Source organism: Apostichopus japonicus, chromosome 6 (genome assembly GCF_037975245.1).
Source record: "Apostichopus japonicus isolate 1M-3 chromosome 6, ASM3797524v1, whole genome shotgun sequence".
Classification (NCBI taxonomy): domain Eukaryota; kingdom Metazoa; phylum Echinodermata; class Holothuroidea; order Aspidochirotida; family Stichopodidae; genus Apostichopus; species Apostichopus japonicus.
In genome coordinates this window covers 3,380,587-3,400,686 of record NC_092566.1, presented here as the reverse complement: position 1 = coordinate 3,400,686, position 20,100 = coordinate 3,380,587, and the positions used below count along the sequence as shown (strand labels likewise).

The 20,100-nt window shown below is 36.8% G+C and overlaps 1 protein-coding gene across 6 annotated transcripts in view; it reads right to left on the bottom strand.

The window, feature by feature from the left end:
* Positions 1 to 20,100, bottom strand: part of LOC139968690 (WD repeat and FYVE domain-containing protein 3-like) — a 99,432-nt gene that overhangs the window by 65,066 nt on the left and 14,266 nt on the right. For all 6 annotated transcript variants that reach the window (XM_071972979.1, XM_071972983.1, XM_071972982.1 and 3 more), the window contains exons 4-6: positions 4,937 to 5,193; positions 3,840 to 4,032; positions 2,234 to 2,423 (exon numbers count right to left, since the gene is read on the bottom strand). In XM_071972979.1, the coding sequence (XP_071829080.1) occupies positions 2,234 to 2,423; positions 3,840 to 4,032; positions 4,937 to 5,193 (640 nt within the window). The remainder of the gene's footprint in view (positions 1 to 2,233; positions 2,424 to 3,839; positions 4,033 to 4,936; positions 5,194 to 20,100) is intronic.

Sequence of the window (20,100 nt, the reverse complement as noted above, 5' to 3'; positions counted from 1 at the left end):
CATCAAGTGTATCTAAATTTGAACTACTTCCACTGCTAACAAACAAACATATAAGACAACCAAAATAAAACAAAAACAATTCTTCAAAAAAAAAAAAAATATGAACAAGCCAGGAGATAAACACTTTCCTTGCATTTTGGAACTTTATAACACTGCTGAGTTATGGGTATAAATACAATACATAAGACACTTAATGAACTGAGGCTCTGTATAGTGTGGGTTAGTATGCAACTAATTCACACTTACAAGGGTATAATTATATTGTAAAAATATTGAAAAGATTATTCTCCTGGTGATTAAATTATGATAGATTATTGACCAGACTTTATTACCTTTTGATGACCAAAATTGTGTTTTAACAATAGTGGATGTACCATTTCTTAATTGCATTTTGTGTCGTTTTATATTTCACTGTAAAGATATCGTTATAGATGAGTACAGAATTATTTATTCTCTTCCGCTGTTCAGTAAGCACGAAAATAATCAATGAAGGGTACTGTTTTAATTATATGTTCTATACAGTTCACCGATGGGCAGGGTAGCAAATATATATATATATATATATATATATATATACTGAGTGATAGCTGAAGTAGAAAATCAAAATTCTTTCCCATATTAATTGTTCTGTTACTTTTGTATTATGAAAAGGGGAGAATAAATGGCTTTGATTGTGACTTATGAATCTATATTACTGCTAATGGAGTAAACAATGAGGTCCCCATGGAATAATTTCTTGTTTTATAAATGTATCAAGTTAGTCGACTAGTAGAAAATCTTGCAAAATATCAGCTACAGTATCAGAAGAGAGGTGGAGAGAAAGAGATGGTTGTGTGACTAGCTGGTCTATTTTGATACATTCAAAATTGAGAATGCATAATAGGAGATTAGCAATGGGATTAATGTAATACAATGATATTTAACAATATGGTACTTGTGTGTGAGAATAGTTTGGTGCTTCCATAAGGTACTATTCCTGAAGTATTACTCCCAGTCAAACAATTCCTGCAATGGTAGAGTGAGTTTTGTTGATCAGACAGTTATTGAGTAGACTTAAAGTGGCTCTTTGCTTGTTTTTCATGGTCTAGCATAGTCACCTGTACTTGTACTGCCACTCTTGTACTCCCCCTCATACCCCTGTACTTGTGGCATATAGGAATCTAGTATTGATACTGGTAAAAGATTAAGAACCAGCACAAGATTAAGTACTCATACTTGGGTCTTCCAGCCTTGTACTCATAAATGTACTCATAACAGGGGAAATAGTAATTGTACTCATATCCATGAACTTGTACTTTTGGATTGTAGGGAAATTTAGTATTGATAATGGTAAAAGATTAAGTACCAGCACAAGATTAAGTACTCATACTTGGGTCTTCCAGCCTTGTACTCATAAATGTACTCATAACAGGGAGAATAATAACTGTACTCATACCCATGTACTTGTGGCATGTAGGAATCTAGTATTGATACTAGTACAAGATTAAGTACTCGTATTTGTGCTTCCAACATTGTACTCATACTAATACTCAGAACAGAGAGAATATAACTGTACTCAAACCAATGTGCTTGTACTTGTGGAATGTAGGAAATCTGATATTAATACTAGTACAAGATTAGGTACTCGTACTTGGGTCTTCCAGCCTTGTACTCATAAATGTACTCACAAGGGGGGGGGAGGGGATTATACTTGTACTCATGCTTTTGAAGTCGTACTACATATCTTGTTATGAGTATTGTATTATTTAGCATGATCAGGCTGTGATCATATCCATTCCAAAGTTGTGATCAAGAAGCCTCTGCTGTATTTATTGTTCTTTTATTTCTCTCTACTTGACCATGCGCTTTATTAACTTCTTGCACTTGGGATAAAAACTCTCTTCACATAGGCTAAAAAAAAACTTTTTGAACATTGGCTGAAACTCATCACTGCACATGAGCTCTTTGCAAATGGGCCGAAAATTTACTGTTCTAATGACAGTGGTCTTCCCTTTTGCTGTGACATGCAGCTTCAAATAAAGACACTAAATTATTATCTTTTCTGATATGAATTACATAACTCCTAACACCAAAATTCCCCGGTTTTAGAAATTTTTCTTTTTCTTTTTGAATTTGATTTTTTCTGACTTCTAGTCTTCAAGAGAGTCAGCTGTTCCTAACCTTTGACCTACCGACCATAATCTCTATACATTTACTCTTTCTGAATGGATCACTCTCTCTCTCATGTACTTACTTTAGTGCAAAGTCAGTCAGAAAGACGTAACCCTCGCTAGTTCTGAAGTCGTCCACTAAGATCGCTGTCTTGTCACTCGAGTCTTTGAGAAGACTGTAGACGGTGAAGCACATCTCCACTATTTCCATTATGGTGAGGCCTTGAACACGATGATTCATATTCCAGATACAAGCAGAAAGACAACCTTTACCTAAAAGAGTATTCCAAGAGACAAAAATTAATAATAGTTGAGAAAAAAGTACAAAATTTAAAAGATAAATCATACAGCGAAAGAGCTTGCCATATTTATTTCTGTTGATGATCCTTGGATACACGTTTCCTATTTGCAAATAGGTGACATCACTTACCGAATCCAGCCTTACGTAAAAAGAAACAAGTCAATTTCCGTAGGATCACTGAATACTGTTGTATTATAGTGATTTAAAACACAACTGTAATATAGCAATTTTGTCATGATTATTTGTAGGCTGTATCAAATCAGTAATAAAGGAAGATCAAACCTTGCAATGGAACATTCAACTTAATTTCCAACCTACCCTCATCTTGGCTACCCTCATCTTTAGCGCTGTGAATATGTACATTTCCCAGCCTAGAATTTCACAACTTTAGTCAGTTTTTGTTAAAATGTGAAAGTTTGTAAAAACTCAAGTGACTAAAGACAAATTCTTAGTGGTATCTACCAGAATTATGGCACATGTAATACTCGACAAGCTTATTGGAGCAGCCTAGTCATATTTGCTGATAATGAGTAGTATTACAGGGCTTAAATATGTTAGGTACACAATATCATGCCTATTGTTTCACTGTCGATTGTTAGCAGACTCTACCGGCAGAAAAATGAAAGTGCATTTTTTTCTACTGGCAAACAGCAAAATCCACTGGCATTTAGCCAGTAGATAGCCTTAATTTTGAGGCCTGATGACCTGATGTAAAACAACATGAGCAATCCTCTTTAGTAAAATTCCACATACGAGACAAGATTATTACTTTTATCCCGTTATGAATTAACCCCATATCTGAGACTATATTATATAGACCAATTAGGTACCACTCCAACAGTAGAACAGTGAGGGAACTGCACAGGGAATAATTTATCCCAGTATCGCATCGCAAAATGCTGCTATGCAAAATGGTCAATTTGCTATGCAAGTACAAAGATGTATAGCAGTGTCTTTACACAGGAACACATAGTATTTTATAAGGGACGAAATTCAAAGAAATGCTATGCAAAATGGTCAATTTGCTATACAAGTCCAAAATTCAGAGAAATACTATGCAAAATACACAAGTACAACGATGTATAGCAGTGTCTTTACACAGAAACACATAGTACTTTATGAGACAAATTCAGAGCCTTCAAACTGCTACACAGACTTTGAATGCTGAAGTATTCCCTGCTGCAGCATTACTTAGCCAGGCTGCATTGGATCCAATCTCTTGTGCTCCAGTTTTACACAATGAGCACTTCTGGTCTGGCAGAGAAAAATTCTTGTTTCTTTTATTAGTTCATCCTAGATGAGCAAGATTTTGCAGCTGCTGCCAATTTTTTTTGGGGTGGGGAGGGTAGGGGGGGAACATGGTGCCTATTTGATACAGCGGCACTTACGATGAACATATTGCACAACTTCCTCTGTGAGACCATGCCTGGATATAGTGGTCAATACATCAGCTGCTCCTTTTCTCCATTGAATATTGTGAGTCGGGCACCAACTGCTAATGGCACTAAACAACAAGTTCAGGTCATCCTCTTTGGCCAATTCTTCCGCCGAGGCTGGATATTGACACAATCTCTTCAGTAACTGAAACAAAATTAAAGAAAATTGAAAGGGAAAATCACAAAATAACATAGTTTTGCACACACAAATGACTGGAGAGTCTGGGAATGACACTGAGCTGACTGGTGGATTTGGGTGACATTGGCAAAGTTGTTCTTTTTGTATTTAACTTTACAAGGCTGTTCTTAATGTGGAACAGCAAGATGGCAATGGTTGTGTCGGGCAAGATTGTGTAAAGATGTATCCATCCTGATACCTACATCATAACCAGCGATCCTGAAGAAAAATACAAGTGACAAAGCGTGGAAACTTTTTGGGAAATCAGGGAAAATTCAAGAATACTTCTGCAGGATTCTTTGTGGATTAAAAAAAGACAATACAAACTGTCCTAGTGTCGAAAAACTTCCACAAAACTTTAAATACCGGGGGATTCAGACTGATGAAAATCCAATTAGGCTTAAAATGCATGAATTGTAGAACTTCTGAATGGTAGATTTGGGAGGAAGATGACCATAGAGAAAATCTTTGGGGGGGGGGGAGGTACAGTGCCAGAATATAAGCAGTTTCTAGGCTTGGCAGAAAGGGGTAAGCACACAGGATGTACAAGAGACAGGGTTAGAGAGAGGAATGAAGGAAATGCAGAGAATTAATAATTTAGACAACTATTCTTCAGAAGCGATCAAGTTTTTTGTCAAGCTTTGTACAAAACTAATTCCAAATTCTTGCCGCGCATTCAAGAACGGGTCTAAACCCCTAAAAGACGCAACCTTGTTAGAAAATATCCTCTCAGGAAATGTCCTTGTGTTTTGGTTTCATGGAACTGTACTTCCTATATGATATATCCTTACAATTAAGGCCTCAGAAGTAACGGATAATGACGGTGGATGGGTCCTTGACTTATGAATAAACATGAGATTCTTTTTTTTACCTGTATAATCACCCTGTGTAGTTCCTTCTGCTTGTTTTCTATTGCATCTTTGTTCGGGCTGTCTATCTCCGGTAGGTCAAAGAACAGGTAGAGACATTTCACAAGGGTAGAGGGGAGGGCTGCTATGGTCATCGGTTGGACGATACTCGGACCGCCGCTGGCAAGCAGATTCAACGTGGAGAGTAACATCCAGCCTTTACTGTTTTCCTCACTTGCTTGCACCTCTAAATACTTTATTATTGCACATGCTGCATCCTCTGTTGATGATGATGATGATAAAAAAGAAGAGAAAATATTAAAACAAATTTTTAACTTTGACACCTGTTTTTTGGACAGTTTGGTGATGATGATGATGATAAAAAAGAAGAGAAAATTTTAAAACAAATTTTTAACTTTGACACCTGTTTTTTGGACAGTTTGGATGCTTTTATAAAACACACGCCTTACTGTAGTCCCTGAAAATAGATGACATGCAATGAACTTAAAAGTGATCTCAAAGGGATACATACATAGCGATTAAAAAGAGCAAATGTAAAAAACCAACAATACAGTTTGTAAATTTTAAAAGAAACAAACTAACCCATACTCTGGGGACAGATGAGTGACCAGTGAAATTACATAATGACCTACTGTACTGAATTATCATGTTTATTAAAATCCGTCATAACCTCATAGAAACAAAGGATGATTTCACAAATTGTGGCTAAAGATTCCTCCATCGTACAAAACAGGGAATAATTTAGCATTTACAATATCCATAACAATTATTAAATTTAGTATTAATAAATACCAAAATAATATAATCTCTGTGAAGAAACAGGACACATTGTACCATTTGTTTTTCACTTGTGTAGTGATTAAAAGTCATTTGTACAAAATATTACTATGCTAGCCTGTACTGTATAAGTTATTTTCCTGCTTGTCAATGTTGCATTAGACATTTGTCTGCGCAGCTCCGATATACGGTATATTGAAACAACTACAACACTTTTACTCTTTAAATATCCCCAGCCAAGGTTGCTTACTACATATTCTCATGATACATTCATGCATCTTGATTGACAACACCTGGAGGATTTTGAGGGTATTAGCAACATTTGAGAAATTATTGTAGAGTTATTACGAATACGAGAGTAAGACGGGAGCGAAGAATATTTTTATGGATTACGGCGCCGCGTCAAACGACTAAGAATGAGCGAGGGAATAATTTACCTGGAGGTTATCGCTATTCATCTCTCATGTTATGCAATAAGTTACTACACAAGTTTATGTAAATCTATACATACAAGTTTTTGGGTAGGCAAAATGCTAATATTTGTTTTTAATTTCATGGTTAACTAAATGTGAAAATTTTAAGGCAAGAAACTAACAAGAAACCCATGGAAACACAGAGGCTCCAACAAACGCCTAAAACAAAAGGCACTTATCCAATCTCTGTTTGGTAAGGAACTTTGGATAGAAGAGATTGTGTGGATCCTTGGATAGAATCCAAAAGATTATTTCCAAGGTGTAAATTTGTGACTCAAAAACTATGTCATTCCAGAGCTTCTGACACTTTGGACGGGTAGAATACAAAGGAGGGCGGTAGACCAGAATGGGCCGGTCACTGGTAGAGGGCGGCGCTAAAAGGTTATCGGCGGCTCTTGACACGGTACAGCAAGAGTGTATTTGTTGTGGGGAGACAGGTAAGTGTGTAAGTGAAGTAAATTTTTAAACTGCTGTTGAAGCTATTATACTTGCTCATAAAACTTCTGTATTTCTCGCAAACTTTTGCAATTTAAATTTTTAAAGTGTATTTAACTGAATTTGGTAGTGACTAATCTTAAACAACACCTACAGAATACATCTACCTTCTAATAAAATGTCACAAGGTTAGTGAACATTTCAATGAGCTGTCTGTGCAGAACATGAGGATGACGTTAAAGTTCTGTGTAAGACTAAGTCTGAAGTAAGGACAGTTGTTTTGAAGGCCCAGGTGGTTAAAAGTACCCTCATCTCGCTAAACAATGATATGAACCGAACCACCTACACACGTTTGTGAGATATATAAAATATTTTATTACTGTGCACTATACCACACGCAAGTAGATACTACTGTAAGAAATTAGAAGTGAAATAAAAGATGTTTACATAGATTAATACCATATTGGCTGATAATTTATAGGTTTCTTTTATTGTTCTATAATTCCATTTATGTAAATAATGACATATATATATATAACCATATATGCAGGTATTAATATACATTGCATATATAATGATCTTCATTCATCCATTTGTAACACATTCCCATATGTAACAGTCCAAATTCAAATAAAAGGGTGGAAACAAGCAGGCATCCCCAACTTTAATACCAAAGAGCGTCCAAAAGTTCCGAAACAATTTTCTAGAAACCATTTTTGTCAGCATATTGGTGGCATCCAGCAATCAACCATTCTCTGATGCAGTCTTTTCCAAAGTAGAAATAAAACGAACCCAGTTAAAACACATGTATTTTTTTAATACTTCCTTAAAGTTTTTTTCAAAATAACAGCATAATATTGTACAGGTGTTTAAAAACATGACATCAGGGCATTGCCATAAAACGGTAACATACATTAATCAAGACATTTCTCTGGTGCTTCTAGAGGCTGACCCGAAGCTGTATGGGTTCAGCAGTTATGAGGACATAGGTACATGAGGAGCCATGTTGACCAGAGGTGACCAGTCACAGCCTGAGGTCGTGTCAAAGGTTGCCAGGTCACTGGCAATAGTAGAGCGAGTGTGCAGCAGAAGTGAGGAGACAGGTAGGTGAAGAGCAACTTTACAATAAGGTCACCATCGGCAACCAGTGTCAAAAGGTTACCAGATCAATCTAGACACAATAGAACAAGTGTGCAGTAGTTGTGAAAAGACAGGTAGGGGAAGAGCAAAGTTGACCTGAGGTGACCGATCACCATGGAAGGTCAGTGTCAAAAAGTTACCAGGTCACTCTAGACACAATAGAACAAGTGTGCAGTAGTTGTGAAAAGACAGGTAGGTGAAGAGCAAAGTTGACCTGAGGTGACCGATCACCATGGAAGGTCAGTGTCAAAAGGTTACCAGGTCACTCTAGACACAATAGATCAAGAGTGCAGCAGTTGTGAAGAGACCGGTAGGTGAAGAGCAAAGTTGACCTGAGGTGACCGATCACCATGGAAGGTCAGTGTCAAAAGGTTACCAGGTCACTCTAGACACAATAGATCAAGAGTGCAGTAGTTGTGAAAAGACAGGTAGGTGAAGAGCAAAGTTGACCTGAGGTGACCGATCACCATGGAAGGTCAGTGTCAAAAGGTTACCAGGTCAATCTAGACACAATAGAACAAGTGTGCAGTAGTTGTGAAAAGACAGGTAGGTGAAGAGCAAAGTTGACCTGAGGTGACCGATCACCATGGAAGGTCAGTGTCAAAAGTTACCAGGTCACTCTAGACACAATAGAACAAGTGTGCAGTAGTTGTGAAAAGACAGGTAGGTGAAGAGCAAAGTTGACCTGAGGTGACCGATCACCATGGAAGGTCAGTGTCAAAAGGTTACCAGGTCACTCTAGACACAATAGAACAAGTGTGCAGTAGTTGTGAAAAGACAGGTAGGTGAAGAGCAAAGTTGACCTGAGGTGACCGATCACCATGGAAGGTCAGTGTCAAAAGGTTACCAGGTCACTCTAGACACAATAGAACAAGTGTGCAGTAGTTGTGAAAAGACAGGTAGGTGAAGAGCAAAGTTGACCTGAGGTGACCGATCACCATGGAAGGTGTGTCAAAAGGTTACCAGGTCACTCTAGACACAATAGAGCAAGTTTGCAGCCGTTGTGAAAAGACAGGTAGGTGAAGAGCAAAGTTGACCTGAGGTGACCGATCACCATGGAAGGTCAGTGTCAAAAGGTTACCAGGTCACTCTAGACACAATAGAGCAAGTTTGCAGCAGTTGTGAAAAGACATGTAAGTAATTAAAAGAAGTCAGCACTGGAACGGACAATGAGAGAACTTTCAGGATCGTCTCCTGAAGTGTGTTTGTTGTTGTTACATCTGGATAGTGGTTAAAATCATTTATAAACTGTTCAAACTTTCATTTCTAAGTTATCGAGAAACCTTATGAAGAAAAATTAGGATATAAATCACTGTACTATAGGTCTGAATTATTATTCAAACTAGAGCACCAATGGTGCAGAAGCTCATACCTTTTTGAGCTCAAAAATGTAGGGCCCACAAAACTTTATGGCCCGCCAAATTTCAGGCCATTTTTCAGATTCCACCAATTTTGGGCCCATGAGGCCAAACATTTTAGGTTCAAAGACAAATTTATACCCCTAGCTCAAAACTGCAATAACCCCCCCCCCCCCCCTACTCCGTTAGCAGAATCCTGGCCACACCACTGGCTATAATTCCTATTTTCCCCCTTTAAATCCTGTTTTACCCACTCTCTCAAACAATACCACTGACCTACCCTATTAAACTTTCTCCCCTCTACCTGAGCAGACATAAGTTGTTCACAAGCACACCTTCCAAAACTTTTGGCTGGCTGCCTACATAGCTCAGGCTCAAAGACTTCTAAGAATCGGCAAGTGCTGATTGGCTATAGGGCTCTCATGCTTACAGTTCAACAGTTAATAACAACTCCCAATCCTGCTTTAATTCCACTAACAGCCTCTGCAGAGCTTAACCACAAATGTAAACAAACACTGCAGAGACTGGGAGACAAATTAAAGGAGCTTTGGCAAAAAGGTGAAGGCTCAGATTTTTTTAAACAATGGGGATTAATTGTAATTAATTAACTTTTGACCAAAAATTATTAGGCATCACCTTATTCATACACAATCCAACTATCATCAGTTCAACTTTGAATATGATCCATCAAAATCTTGAGGAGATTGAGATATTTGAAAATATTACAAAGAATGACCCCCGATGACCCCCTAAATGACATTTGACCTCAATTTTCCGAACACCCCTCGTAACCCTTATCCCGAGGAACGTTGTGACCAAGTTTCATTATAACTGGCCATACACTGTACGAACGGAAGCAATTTGAAAATAAAGGGCCGCGACCCGGGCCACAAAAGACCCCTTGTTGATCTCTGATCTCAAATTCATGAACACCCTGAAGGTAAAACTTCTATAGTACTATCGTGACAAACCCTCAACATTGTACCATGGAATCTGTAGGAGAAGAAGCATTTTGCGTATTTCCACAAAATGGCCCATTACGGCCCACAGGTGACCTTTGACCCCAAATTTCGGACCATCTCTGAATGCCCTGTACCCAATGGTCCTTGTGTCCAAGTTTCATGAAATTCCATTAAACACTATGCGAGTGGGAGCGGTTTTACCAATTGTTGACGGATAGAGTGATAGAGTGATAGAATGATAGAGTGATAGACGCCGCACTGTAACAATAGCTCACACCAGCATGCTGGTATGAGCTAACAAAAACTGTCAAAAAAGTGGCTGAGCTTATCAATTTGACAGAATTGACTTGAATAGTTTATTTCTAGTGGTAGTCATACTTGGATCCATACTTGGTGCCTTTGATAAAATTGATACAAACTTTGATAAAACCAAGTGCAAAATGTTACTACTTTACATATTAAAAATTAGTTTCCTGCCTAAATGTCATTCTCTAAAGTGGAAGGAACTTGTTCTTGTTTGTTTTTTAATATATTTTTTTTTACATTGCTTCAGGCATTAAAACAGATTGTCAATATCTTATGTAGAATGAAAAACACCAACGATGGCCTTCACTTGAGCCATTTATAATGGACTGACTTCAACCAAGGCTTAACAAAGTAAAAGTGCACGGCTACTGCAATTACTCAACTAGTGGTAAATTAATCTTTCAATCAAACCATGCGATATAACTTCAGGTAAGGTTACAAATAATTCACGCTGGCTTTTCCTCAGAAATAACGTTTCCTTGTACCAAAAAAAATGACTTGATTGAGACTCGTGTGAGTTAATTACACTTGCGGGCAGCCATACCATGCAATATCACTTCTACTCTCTAGGAGAGAATTGTAGATCGGGGAACGGTAGTACGGTACGATGCTATTCCCATGCCGATAGGTGTACCGTAAAGAAATACGGTACAATTTCCATGAGATAAAATTTCCGAGACATCTTCCAACTGAACCAGGTCAACCATTTTAGATACACAATCACACTTTCTTACTCTCTCTGTCTTTCATTCAATTTGATTAAAATTATTTTTAGCCTTCAATACTGTGTGCATGGCCTCTTATACATAAACATAGGAACCCACACAAGCCATTACACATAACAGTACATAGACTTTAGTTGTAGAGTAACCTATCTTGCTGTGTTAAAGGTAACAGTGTTGGTCAATATTTAAAATTACTTAATGTCTTACATTTTTCGTAAAATGCCAATCGTCAGTTGTCACCAGATTTGCTCAAGATACCTGAGCATTAATTCCACTTAAAACTCTTTGTTAATTCCCTCTCACTTTCAGAGACATGATCAGCCGTTTATTTATCCCAACAAACCAACCACTTTAGCCTTAATTGATATGTGTAGGGCAAAGTAGATTTAAAGGCTAATTATATCTCCTAACATGAACATATGGTAGGTTTAAGTTATGCATGGATGTTTTGTTTTGACAACCTGGAAGAGAATTTCCAGGAAGAGAATTTGTAAGTACCTGTTGCAACATTCCTGCAAATAGAGCAACAATTATACGGTAGTTTCTGTTTTGAACAAGCATATCTGACCATGAGGAGAGAAATATTGTAAACAAAGCTCTGCAAAATGCAAACAGCTGCATTAAAATAAAAGAACTGTACCTTTAAATCATTTGAAAAGGAAGTGAAAGTATTAAGTGTATTAAGTGTTGATCTTAATCAGCAAACATAACAATGGCTACAGCACTGACCCAAATAATCAAACCAGTTACAATGCACAAACCTATTAGTAAAGTCACCAAAGACAGACCCTAGACATCCACATGCACAGATAACCACAACTACTAAGAGCAGCAAAAACAGGAAGACTAACAAACTTCTTAAAGGCATTGAAGACTCGCCCCAAACCGTGTGCGGCCATCTGAAAATGTTAACTTTCCGTTGCTTGCAAGTGACGTTTTGTTCGTGTCGCTAGAAAATGCAGACAGTAATGAAACGTGATACCTTGTTATCTTTAGCTGGAACTTGAGATGTCCATCGCAGTATCGTTTGTATACTGTGCTGTGGGTATTGACCGCAGCTGTATGTACTGATTGTAGTGTCTAATTACTGACGGTAAGCAAGCTGTGTGTGAATTTTCTGGGATCGATGGTGGTGTTTAAAACTTCTGTTACCCCTCATTCGAAACTAGGTCTAAGTACCGGCATTAGACGTTTCTTTTTGCGCAACTCTTCACACCCTTTAAACTAGAAAAGTCCCAACAAGAATTTGAAAAAGTTTAATATTTGACAGTTAAACATACTGTATCTGGTTATTAGTAAGAGTATAAGAAACCCAAAGTGCTATAAATGTATTGTAAACTTCCCAACCTTAGAAAAAAAAAAAGTTTATTTTCTTGCACTTTTCTCTCAATTTTAATAAACCATGTGTCGAGGCATAAATCAAAGAAAGATACACAACTGACAATACTCCTTTTTATTTTCCTGGCAGGGGAAGTGATCTTTGAAACACAAATGAGCCATATTTAACATGTAAGGTTGTCCTGTACTTTTACCTGTACAAACCGAGGGTATCATACTGACATCACAATATAGTTGCAGACTGCGATATAAGGTGGTAATCACTTCCTATCCATACACTAATATTTGCAATTTTATTTACTTAGGTCAGTTGTTATGAGTGCACATGTTTTTTGAAAATATTCTGACCTTGGATGTAACTGATCCAAGGAGACTAACCATCAAACACTTATTTGAAGGTCGGTGGAGAAACATTTTACACGTACATGTAAGGCAACATTCTATTTTAATCACACCCTATCCATATTTAACTGTACCATTAACTTGTTATGCAAAACAATGATACTCATATCGATACCAAACAGTGTTGAATGACACTTGAACCGATCAGAACTAAAAATAACAGTCACAATATGAATTATTTGATTAACTTAAGTATCAACACATTTAAAAGAATTTTTTTTTCTTTCATGTCTTCCTTAAATGGGATTCTGTACTGTAATAAAACAATTTTTTTTTTAAACTGATGATTTTGCTTAAATAAACATAAGGATCTCGTAATAAAATAAAAATAATGACCATTTAATTACTCGGCATTTTTTAATTTTTTTTTATCACAATTCAACATTTTACTTTATCTTTTGTGGTACAAACCTTTCAAATTTCATTTTCTTTTTACATACAGTTACGCCTAATTGCTGCTACATGTAACATTAAACTTATTACCTCCCCCCTCCTCCTCCACCACCCCCATACATGCCTTGATGAATTGTCTTCCTATATTAATGCTGATTATTATCATTTTTTTTTTTAAATATTATTATCATGTATTTTTTCTCAGCACAGGTTCAGTAAACTGGACCATGACTCTTCTGGATAAAAATACCGTCCAGCGAAAGCAACTGAATTTATCTTCCTTAACGCTCTTCCTAGTTTCAAGCAATATTACAAATCATGACGAAGGTTATCGCCTGGTCATCAGATACCGTAAATGGTGACTCACCCCCCTGTGCCTATTTTAGTTTCTTGTCTCTTTCTGTTTCATGCATAGGATGTAATTTCCTATAGGTAATAAGGTAAGTAAATGTAACAAATGATCAATACTAGTTGCTGTACACATAAGTTAACACATTCTAACATATTTTCAGTATTGAGCCTCTTTCGAATTATCTGTGGTAAAAAATTTCGACACACTTTCGATACTGCAATTACATTCCAATATGGTGCATCAGTTTCGGTTATTCTCAAGTTGCATTTAATACAAATATTAACAAAAGGACAACACGAGAAATAGAAACAAATGCGTGACTTTAAAACATTTGAAAAATCTCTTCATTGCTGAGCGGTTTCTTTGAATTGATTTTGGAAACATTTTGGAGACTTGTTGAAACTGAAATCTCAATATGATCTACTAAAATATCATTCCACGAATCCACTACAATTCATTAGTTTGAACTGAGGATAGCCAAGTTTCATTCAAATGATAAAGAATAAGTCAGAAATAAGAACCTCCCCCCCAAAAAAAAAAAAAAAAAATTTTAATTTGCTTTTTAAATGAACATGCATGGCTGGCTGATAACATGTGAAAGTATCCACTAATTAGAATCTTCCATAGATATGAGGGAAATTCTGTATAAACTCACCACTTAACTTTCTCTTGATGAGCAAATGAATACAGGTGTGTTTAGCTTGATCTAAACGGGCAGTAATTTATCCAGTATCGCATCGCAAAATGCTACACAAAAATGGTCAAATTGCTACACAATCACAAGGATGTATAGCAGTTTTGTACCATAGGAACCATAGTATTTTATCAGAAACAAAACTCAGAACTGTCAAAACTGCTATGCACAAAAAAAAAAAAAATTTGAATGCTAAATTATTCCCCGTTTACTTCAAGAAATATGATAATATTCCTGAATTTCCTGTCGGGTTGATCAAGTTACCGGAATATTAATGACTAAATTTTATGCAATCATCTGCTTTTAATGCCTGATGCCTGTATGTGCAGCACAACACTGTATGTGACGAGCAAGAGAGCTATATGGGAGTACCCGACTTGCATTGGGTACCCATCCATACATGTACAGTATATTATGTACTGTACGTATGTGTTCCTGAACTTGTGTGTACCCAGTTTTGTGTTGTACCCGTAATTTTTGTGTACCCGTATGCAGCTTAATTTGTACCCGTGTGAATTTGTACCAACCTGTAATTACCAGTGTGAATTTGTATTCACCTGTTGTGTGAACTGCACCTGGGTTTACCTGTTTTTGTGTTGTACCCTTAATTTGTGTACACCCGTGTGTAGCCGAAGATGTACCTGTGTGAATTTGTACCTGCCTGTACTTGCCCTTGTGAATTTGTACCCACCTGTACTTGCCTGTGTGAATTTGTATTCACCTGTTGTGTGAACTGCACCTGGTTTACCCAAATCTGTGTGTACCCGTTTTGTGTTGTACCCTTAATTTTATGTACACCCGTGTGTAGCCGAAGATGTACCTGTGTGAATTTGTACCTGCCTGTACTTGCCCTTGTGAATTTGTACCCACCTGTACTTGCCTGTGTGAATTTGTATTCACCTGTTGTGTGAACTGCACCTGGTTTACCCAAATCTGTGTGTACCCGTTTTGTGTTGTACCCTTAATTTTATGTACACCTGTGTGTAACCGAAGTTGTACCTGTGTGAGTTTGTACCCACCTGTATTTGTCCTTGTGAATTTGTACCCACCTGTACTTGCCTGTGTGAATTTTTACTCACCTGTTGTGTGAACTGTACCTGGGTTTACCCGTTTTTGTGTTGTACCCTTAATTTGTATACACTGGTGTGTAGCCGAAGTTGTACCTGTGTGAATTTGTACCCACTTGTACTTGCCCATGTGAATTTGTACTCACACTTTGGGTGGTTTGTAATTCTAGTATATATAGACAGTATTGTACTGTAGGTTGCACTAGTCCAAGATATAGTACTTACCAGCATGATCCATGCTTAGTACATTGTGCTTGCTTGGTTAATGAGTGTGTACACAAATATCTTACGGACAGAGGAATGAGAAACCAAAGTAAATTGTCAATACAAAGGCTTGTTGACATTGGACCTCTTCAAGGAGTTGTACTTGTAATAAAGTGTTGAACATGTACTCGGGCCATGTGTTGGTAAATTCAAGTAATTCTAACACACAGAAATGACGAACGATGTAAAATTGTGAATAAAAGGCATGTTAACAACATTGGACAACTTCCAATGTGTTGTACTTTTAATCAAGTTGGTCATGTGTCATAAATAATAACATTACGTTATCATCTTCCACATCACATTTGAGCCATGACTGAGTATAATTTTCTATATATTTCACATGAAATGTTTAGTGGGTCCTTATTTTTAACCTTAAAGTGTAATCACTTGGTAATGCATTAATTAACAATTCCATTCAATAAGAATTGCTATGAATGTATTGTAGACATACTGTGCACAGTAGGCTAATATTATGGTATTTTTTGGGAATTTTTTTTTTCTACTTTTGTAACGACATTATTATAGCAGCAAATTAACATAATATTTTCTATCATGATGTATTTGTCAAGGGAGATGACATATTACCCTGCAACCTCAAGCAACTGATTAAAGTTGGTTGTGAGTTTGCATGCGCATTTAAACCAAAATGGCACAATCTATCAAGTAATAAATTCTTATTAAATTCACAGACTCCAGGTTTTGTGCCTCATTAAATAGAGAATAATTGATAACTGGATTCAGTTCTGAAAAATATATGGCCGATGCGGGGCGCAAAATTAATTTTTCACCAAGAAAACTGAGACGACCCTGGCTTCTCAAGACAGAAAAAAATCATAGAGTTTGATTGTTTTGAAATTGAGACTTGATTGATTATATATGTTGATAAAATGCATTTTCAAATTGACTTGTAAAACTACAACAATTTTGCTCTCAATATCCTGATTTTTGATGTACACATCTGGTAGAAGACAAAAATTTGGTTTTCAAGAATATATCTCTTCTTTTCGAAAGGAAGGTGGCCTTCACACCATTGACTGGACCTTGAAAGCAATGACAGAGTTACATTCACTAACTATACTGTACTGTGCAGATGGATCTTGTAAGTTGGAATGGATGGACGAATGACCTTGTCCTACGTAAATATTTAAACGACTATTAATAATTCATACGTATGATTTTTATTTAATGGTGAACAGTATTTTGCACATAACACAGTCTATCTTTCAAAGTTGAAGATGAGTTTACAACCACTTGTGCTCAAAGAGATTTCTCATCACTGATACAAAATCGTTCAAGCTTTTATACCGATTTGAGTATTTACAAGAGAAAATACCCTTTAGCATTGTGCAATATAGTGAGTCTTTTTACCAGGCAACCACATTAGAGTGAGAGTGTAATGGGTGTGAGGAGACAGGGATAATAAAGTAGACAAACTTAATCAATAACATCACACCATCAGCAAAGATATTAGCTATAAGTCACTTAGATTTGACACACCAGCTCACACAGGTTGTACATATTCTACATGTATATTGAATGCTAAACAAAGTTAATAAACTACCTTCATTAAGAGCGAGCAACCAAATGGATATTGGAACATAAAACACTAAAAGCAAGGAATAATTTAGTGACGTTCAAAACTTGTGTCGCATTTTCAATGGCTTTGAAATGTTTTCTCTTATCGAGTACTACAGTTCCTATCGTGGAGAAACCTGTTGTACATCTTTACACAGTTTGTATAGCAACCTTGACCATATCTGTATTAAGGGCACTGAAGGTTATCTGATTAAAATCTGTAACATGACTTAGTCAGAGATGTGCAAAAAAATACAAAACCAATACCAAGTACTCCCTCAACAAATGCCATTGCTCTAGGCCCAGTCAAGGTGCACTGCCCTTATACATTTTAACTAGTGTTTACACGGGTCCAAAAATCGGGAACCGGGTACCAGAGGGCCGTTACCCGTCGGGTATCCGGGTACCCGGAAAAAAATTTGTTTACCCTCGTGTATCACGATTTTCAAGAAATTACATATTGGATGCTGTAATAAATGCATTATATTCTCTACTGAGAATGTTTTCATGTTCTAATACGTAGGTGTAAGATAAGGTATAAAACCTCCCTCAATAGTTTTTATTTGCTTCTGTTTCTTTCATTAACTTGTTAATAAATTAATTATTTAATTATAATTAGCATTACTACTAACATCGCACTGCCGCCGCTGCTTATGCTAGCTCGTGCACGTCTATTGGATCAAACCATGTAAATATCCAATTTAGCTCTTAAGCAGTTTTTAATACTACTACTATCTATTATGCAGGCCTAGGGTTCGCATTAGCCGCGAGATTGCGCGATTCGCGCAATTTGATCGCATTTGGAATAAACGATTAGTAAAAAGCTACTTGCGATTACTATTTTTTAGTTATCCCGTCTATAATCCATTAACATCGCGTAAAATTCCTTATCAGCCTTCCTTCTTTGAAATAAACGAATGAATAAATAATAATTTCTTCCACATGGTAGCCTAACACCACACCAAGTCAATGAGAAATCTAGCTAAGCCTAACCATCTGTTTATTTGCTGGAGTTGTGACGCAGTTATAAGACATCCATGGAATACTTTCGTTATTGCTGTTACGTTCGACCACATGGTTGCCTAACACCACACTAAGTCAATGGGGGTAGTCTAGCCTAGCCATCTGTTTATTAGCTGGAGTTGTGACGCAGTTATAAGACATCTACAGTATGGAAAGCTTTCGTTTTTGCTGTTATCTTCGAACACATGGTAGCCTAACACCACACTAAGTCAATGGGAAATCTGCCTGAACGTCGGTTTGCCAATTTTTTTTTTTTTAATCACACTTTGCTTAGGATTCGGGTAATAAATTAGGAACCGGGTAGTATCGCGTCGGGCGGGTACCCGGGTACCCGGATAACCCGTGCAAACACTAATTTTAACCATTCTTTCTACACAATTTTTTTTTTATTTTTCCATAAGTTAAATTTGTAAATCTTCCAAATTAATTCCATGACCACAGTTGATATTTCATTGCTTGACTTTACCATTCAACACCCACAGTGTATGTGTTCTCTGATGTTGGCAACCTATCAACCTGTTCTACACATTGAATATATATAATGCTCAAAAATTTGTTCACCAATTACACAGTATGTACAGCTCACAGTGTTACAGGATACAGGATATATACTGTATCATTCAAACTCTATGTACAGAACATATTATGTGTACGGTAGCACAGCAGGCAAGGAAGTAGTGTACATATATATATGCTAAGCTTGACCAACTCTAGTAGAGTAATTTCATTGTAATATTGCCATCTTCCAATCAAGCCAAGATCTTAATCTTGCCTTCCAACCTTAACATATTACAGCACCAAGCAGATCATATGATTGAAATACGGCTCACAAAGGCTTTGCACTTCTATGAAGGTTTATGTAAAACAAATTTGGATGTTAAGAAGTTGTACAATAGTTGTCGTACTGTATATGTATAACAGTGAACAGGTTCTTTTAAAGGAGACGTATAAAACTGTATAAACTCCTGCAATATTGAGTAGATCTGGACATGAAAGAGAGGATCATAATAACACCAGCTGTAGACATCCTCTTTAACTTACTCAAGGAAGATGCTTAATTTAGCAAAGTACTCTGAGTTGGTTTGCTACTATATCACCAAACCCGCTGAGTTTTACTCAGAGTATTATGCAATAAAGTTATGATCAACCTATGACACCATCATAGAAGTTTTCATCGAATGAAGACTTCACAAGTATCAAGCAATTCCTCAGGACTTGATGGTCTGTTTATAAACAATGATTTTTACCTGTCACCGGTCTACTCATGCACTTTCCTCATCTACCTAATCCAGTGAATTCAAGCAATTAATGAATCCATTAAACCCAAAAAATATATCTTAAAGCTCAGACATTTTGGAACATTCCATGGATCATAATATGCATTAGTACTGTACACTAATTTACAATTTCTGTTTTTTTTTAGGTTGTTTAAGAAAATGGGCTTCAGAAAGAAGAGAGGAATGTCATTTTATTAATAAACCACAATTTTTTTTTCACTTTTTGACAAAGGAAATCAACAATTTCACAACCAGCACCAACAATGTGACACCAGTCACCGAGAGAGTACACTAAGGTGACCATATTTTCCTGACTGGAATCGTGGACATTTATTGTGTGACTGATATTGGGGAGGGGTCTAAGGGGAGGGGGTGTCCCCCTCCCCTTTGGAAAATTTTCAAGTGCCTAAGGTGCTCAGATGTAAAATGGTGATACTTAGAAGCACTATTTAAATCAATTTTATTTTCTAAAATGTAGCTTTTTTTAGATGAAATTTACTTACTTTACGTGGTTCTTTGAGAGCTTGTGAGTTGCTCATGCTCACACTATAAGTGTCGTTGTGTCACCGTAGTTGCCAATTATACAGTCGAAAGATTGCTAG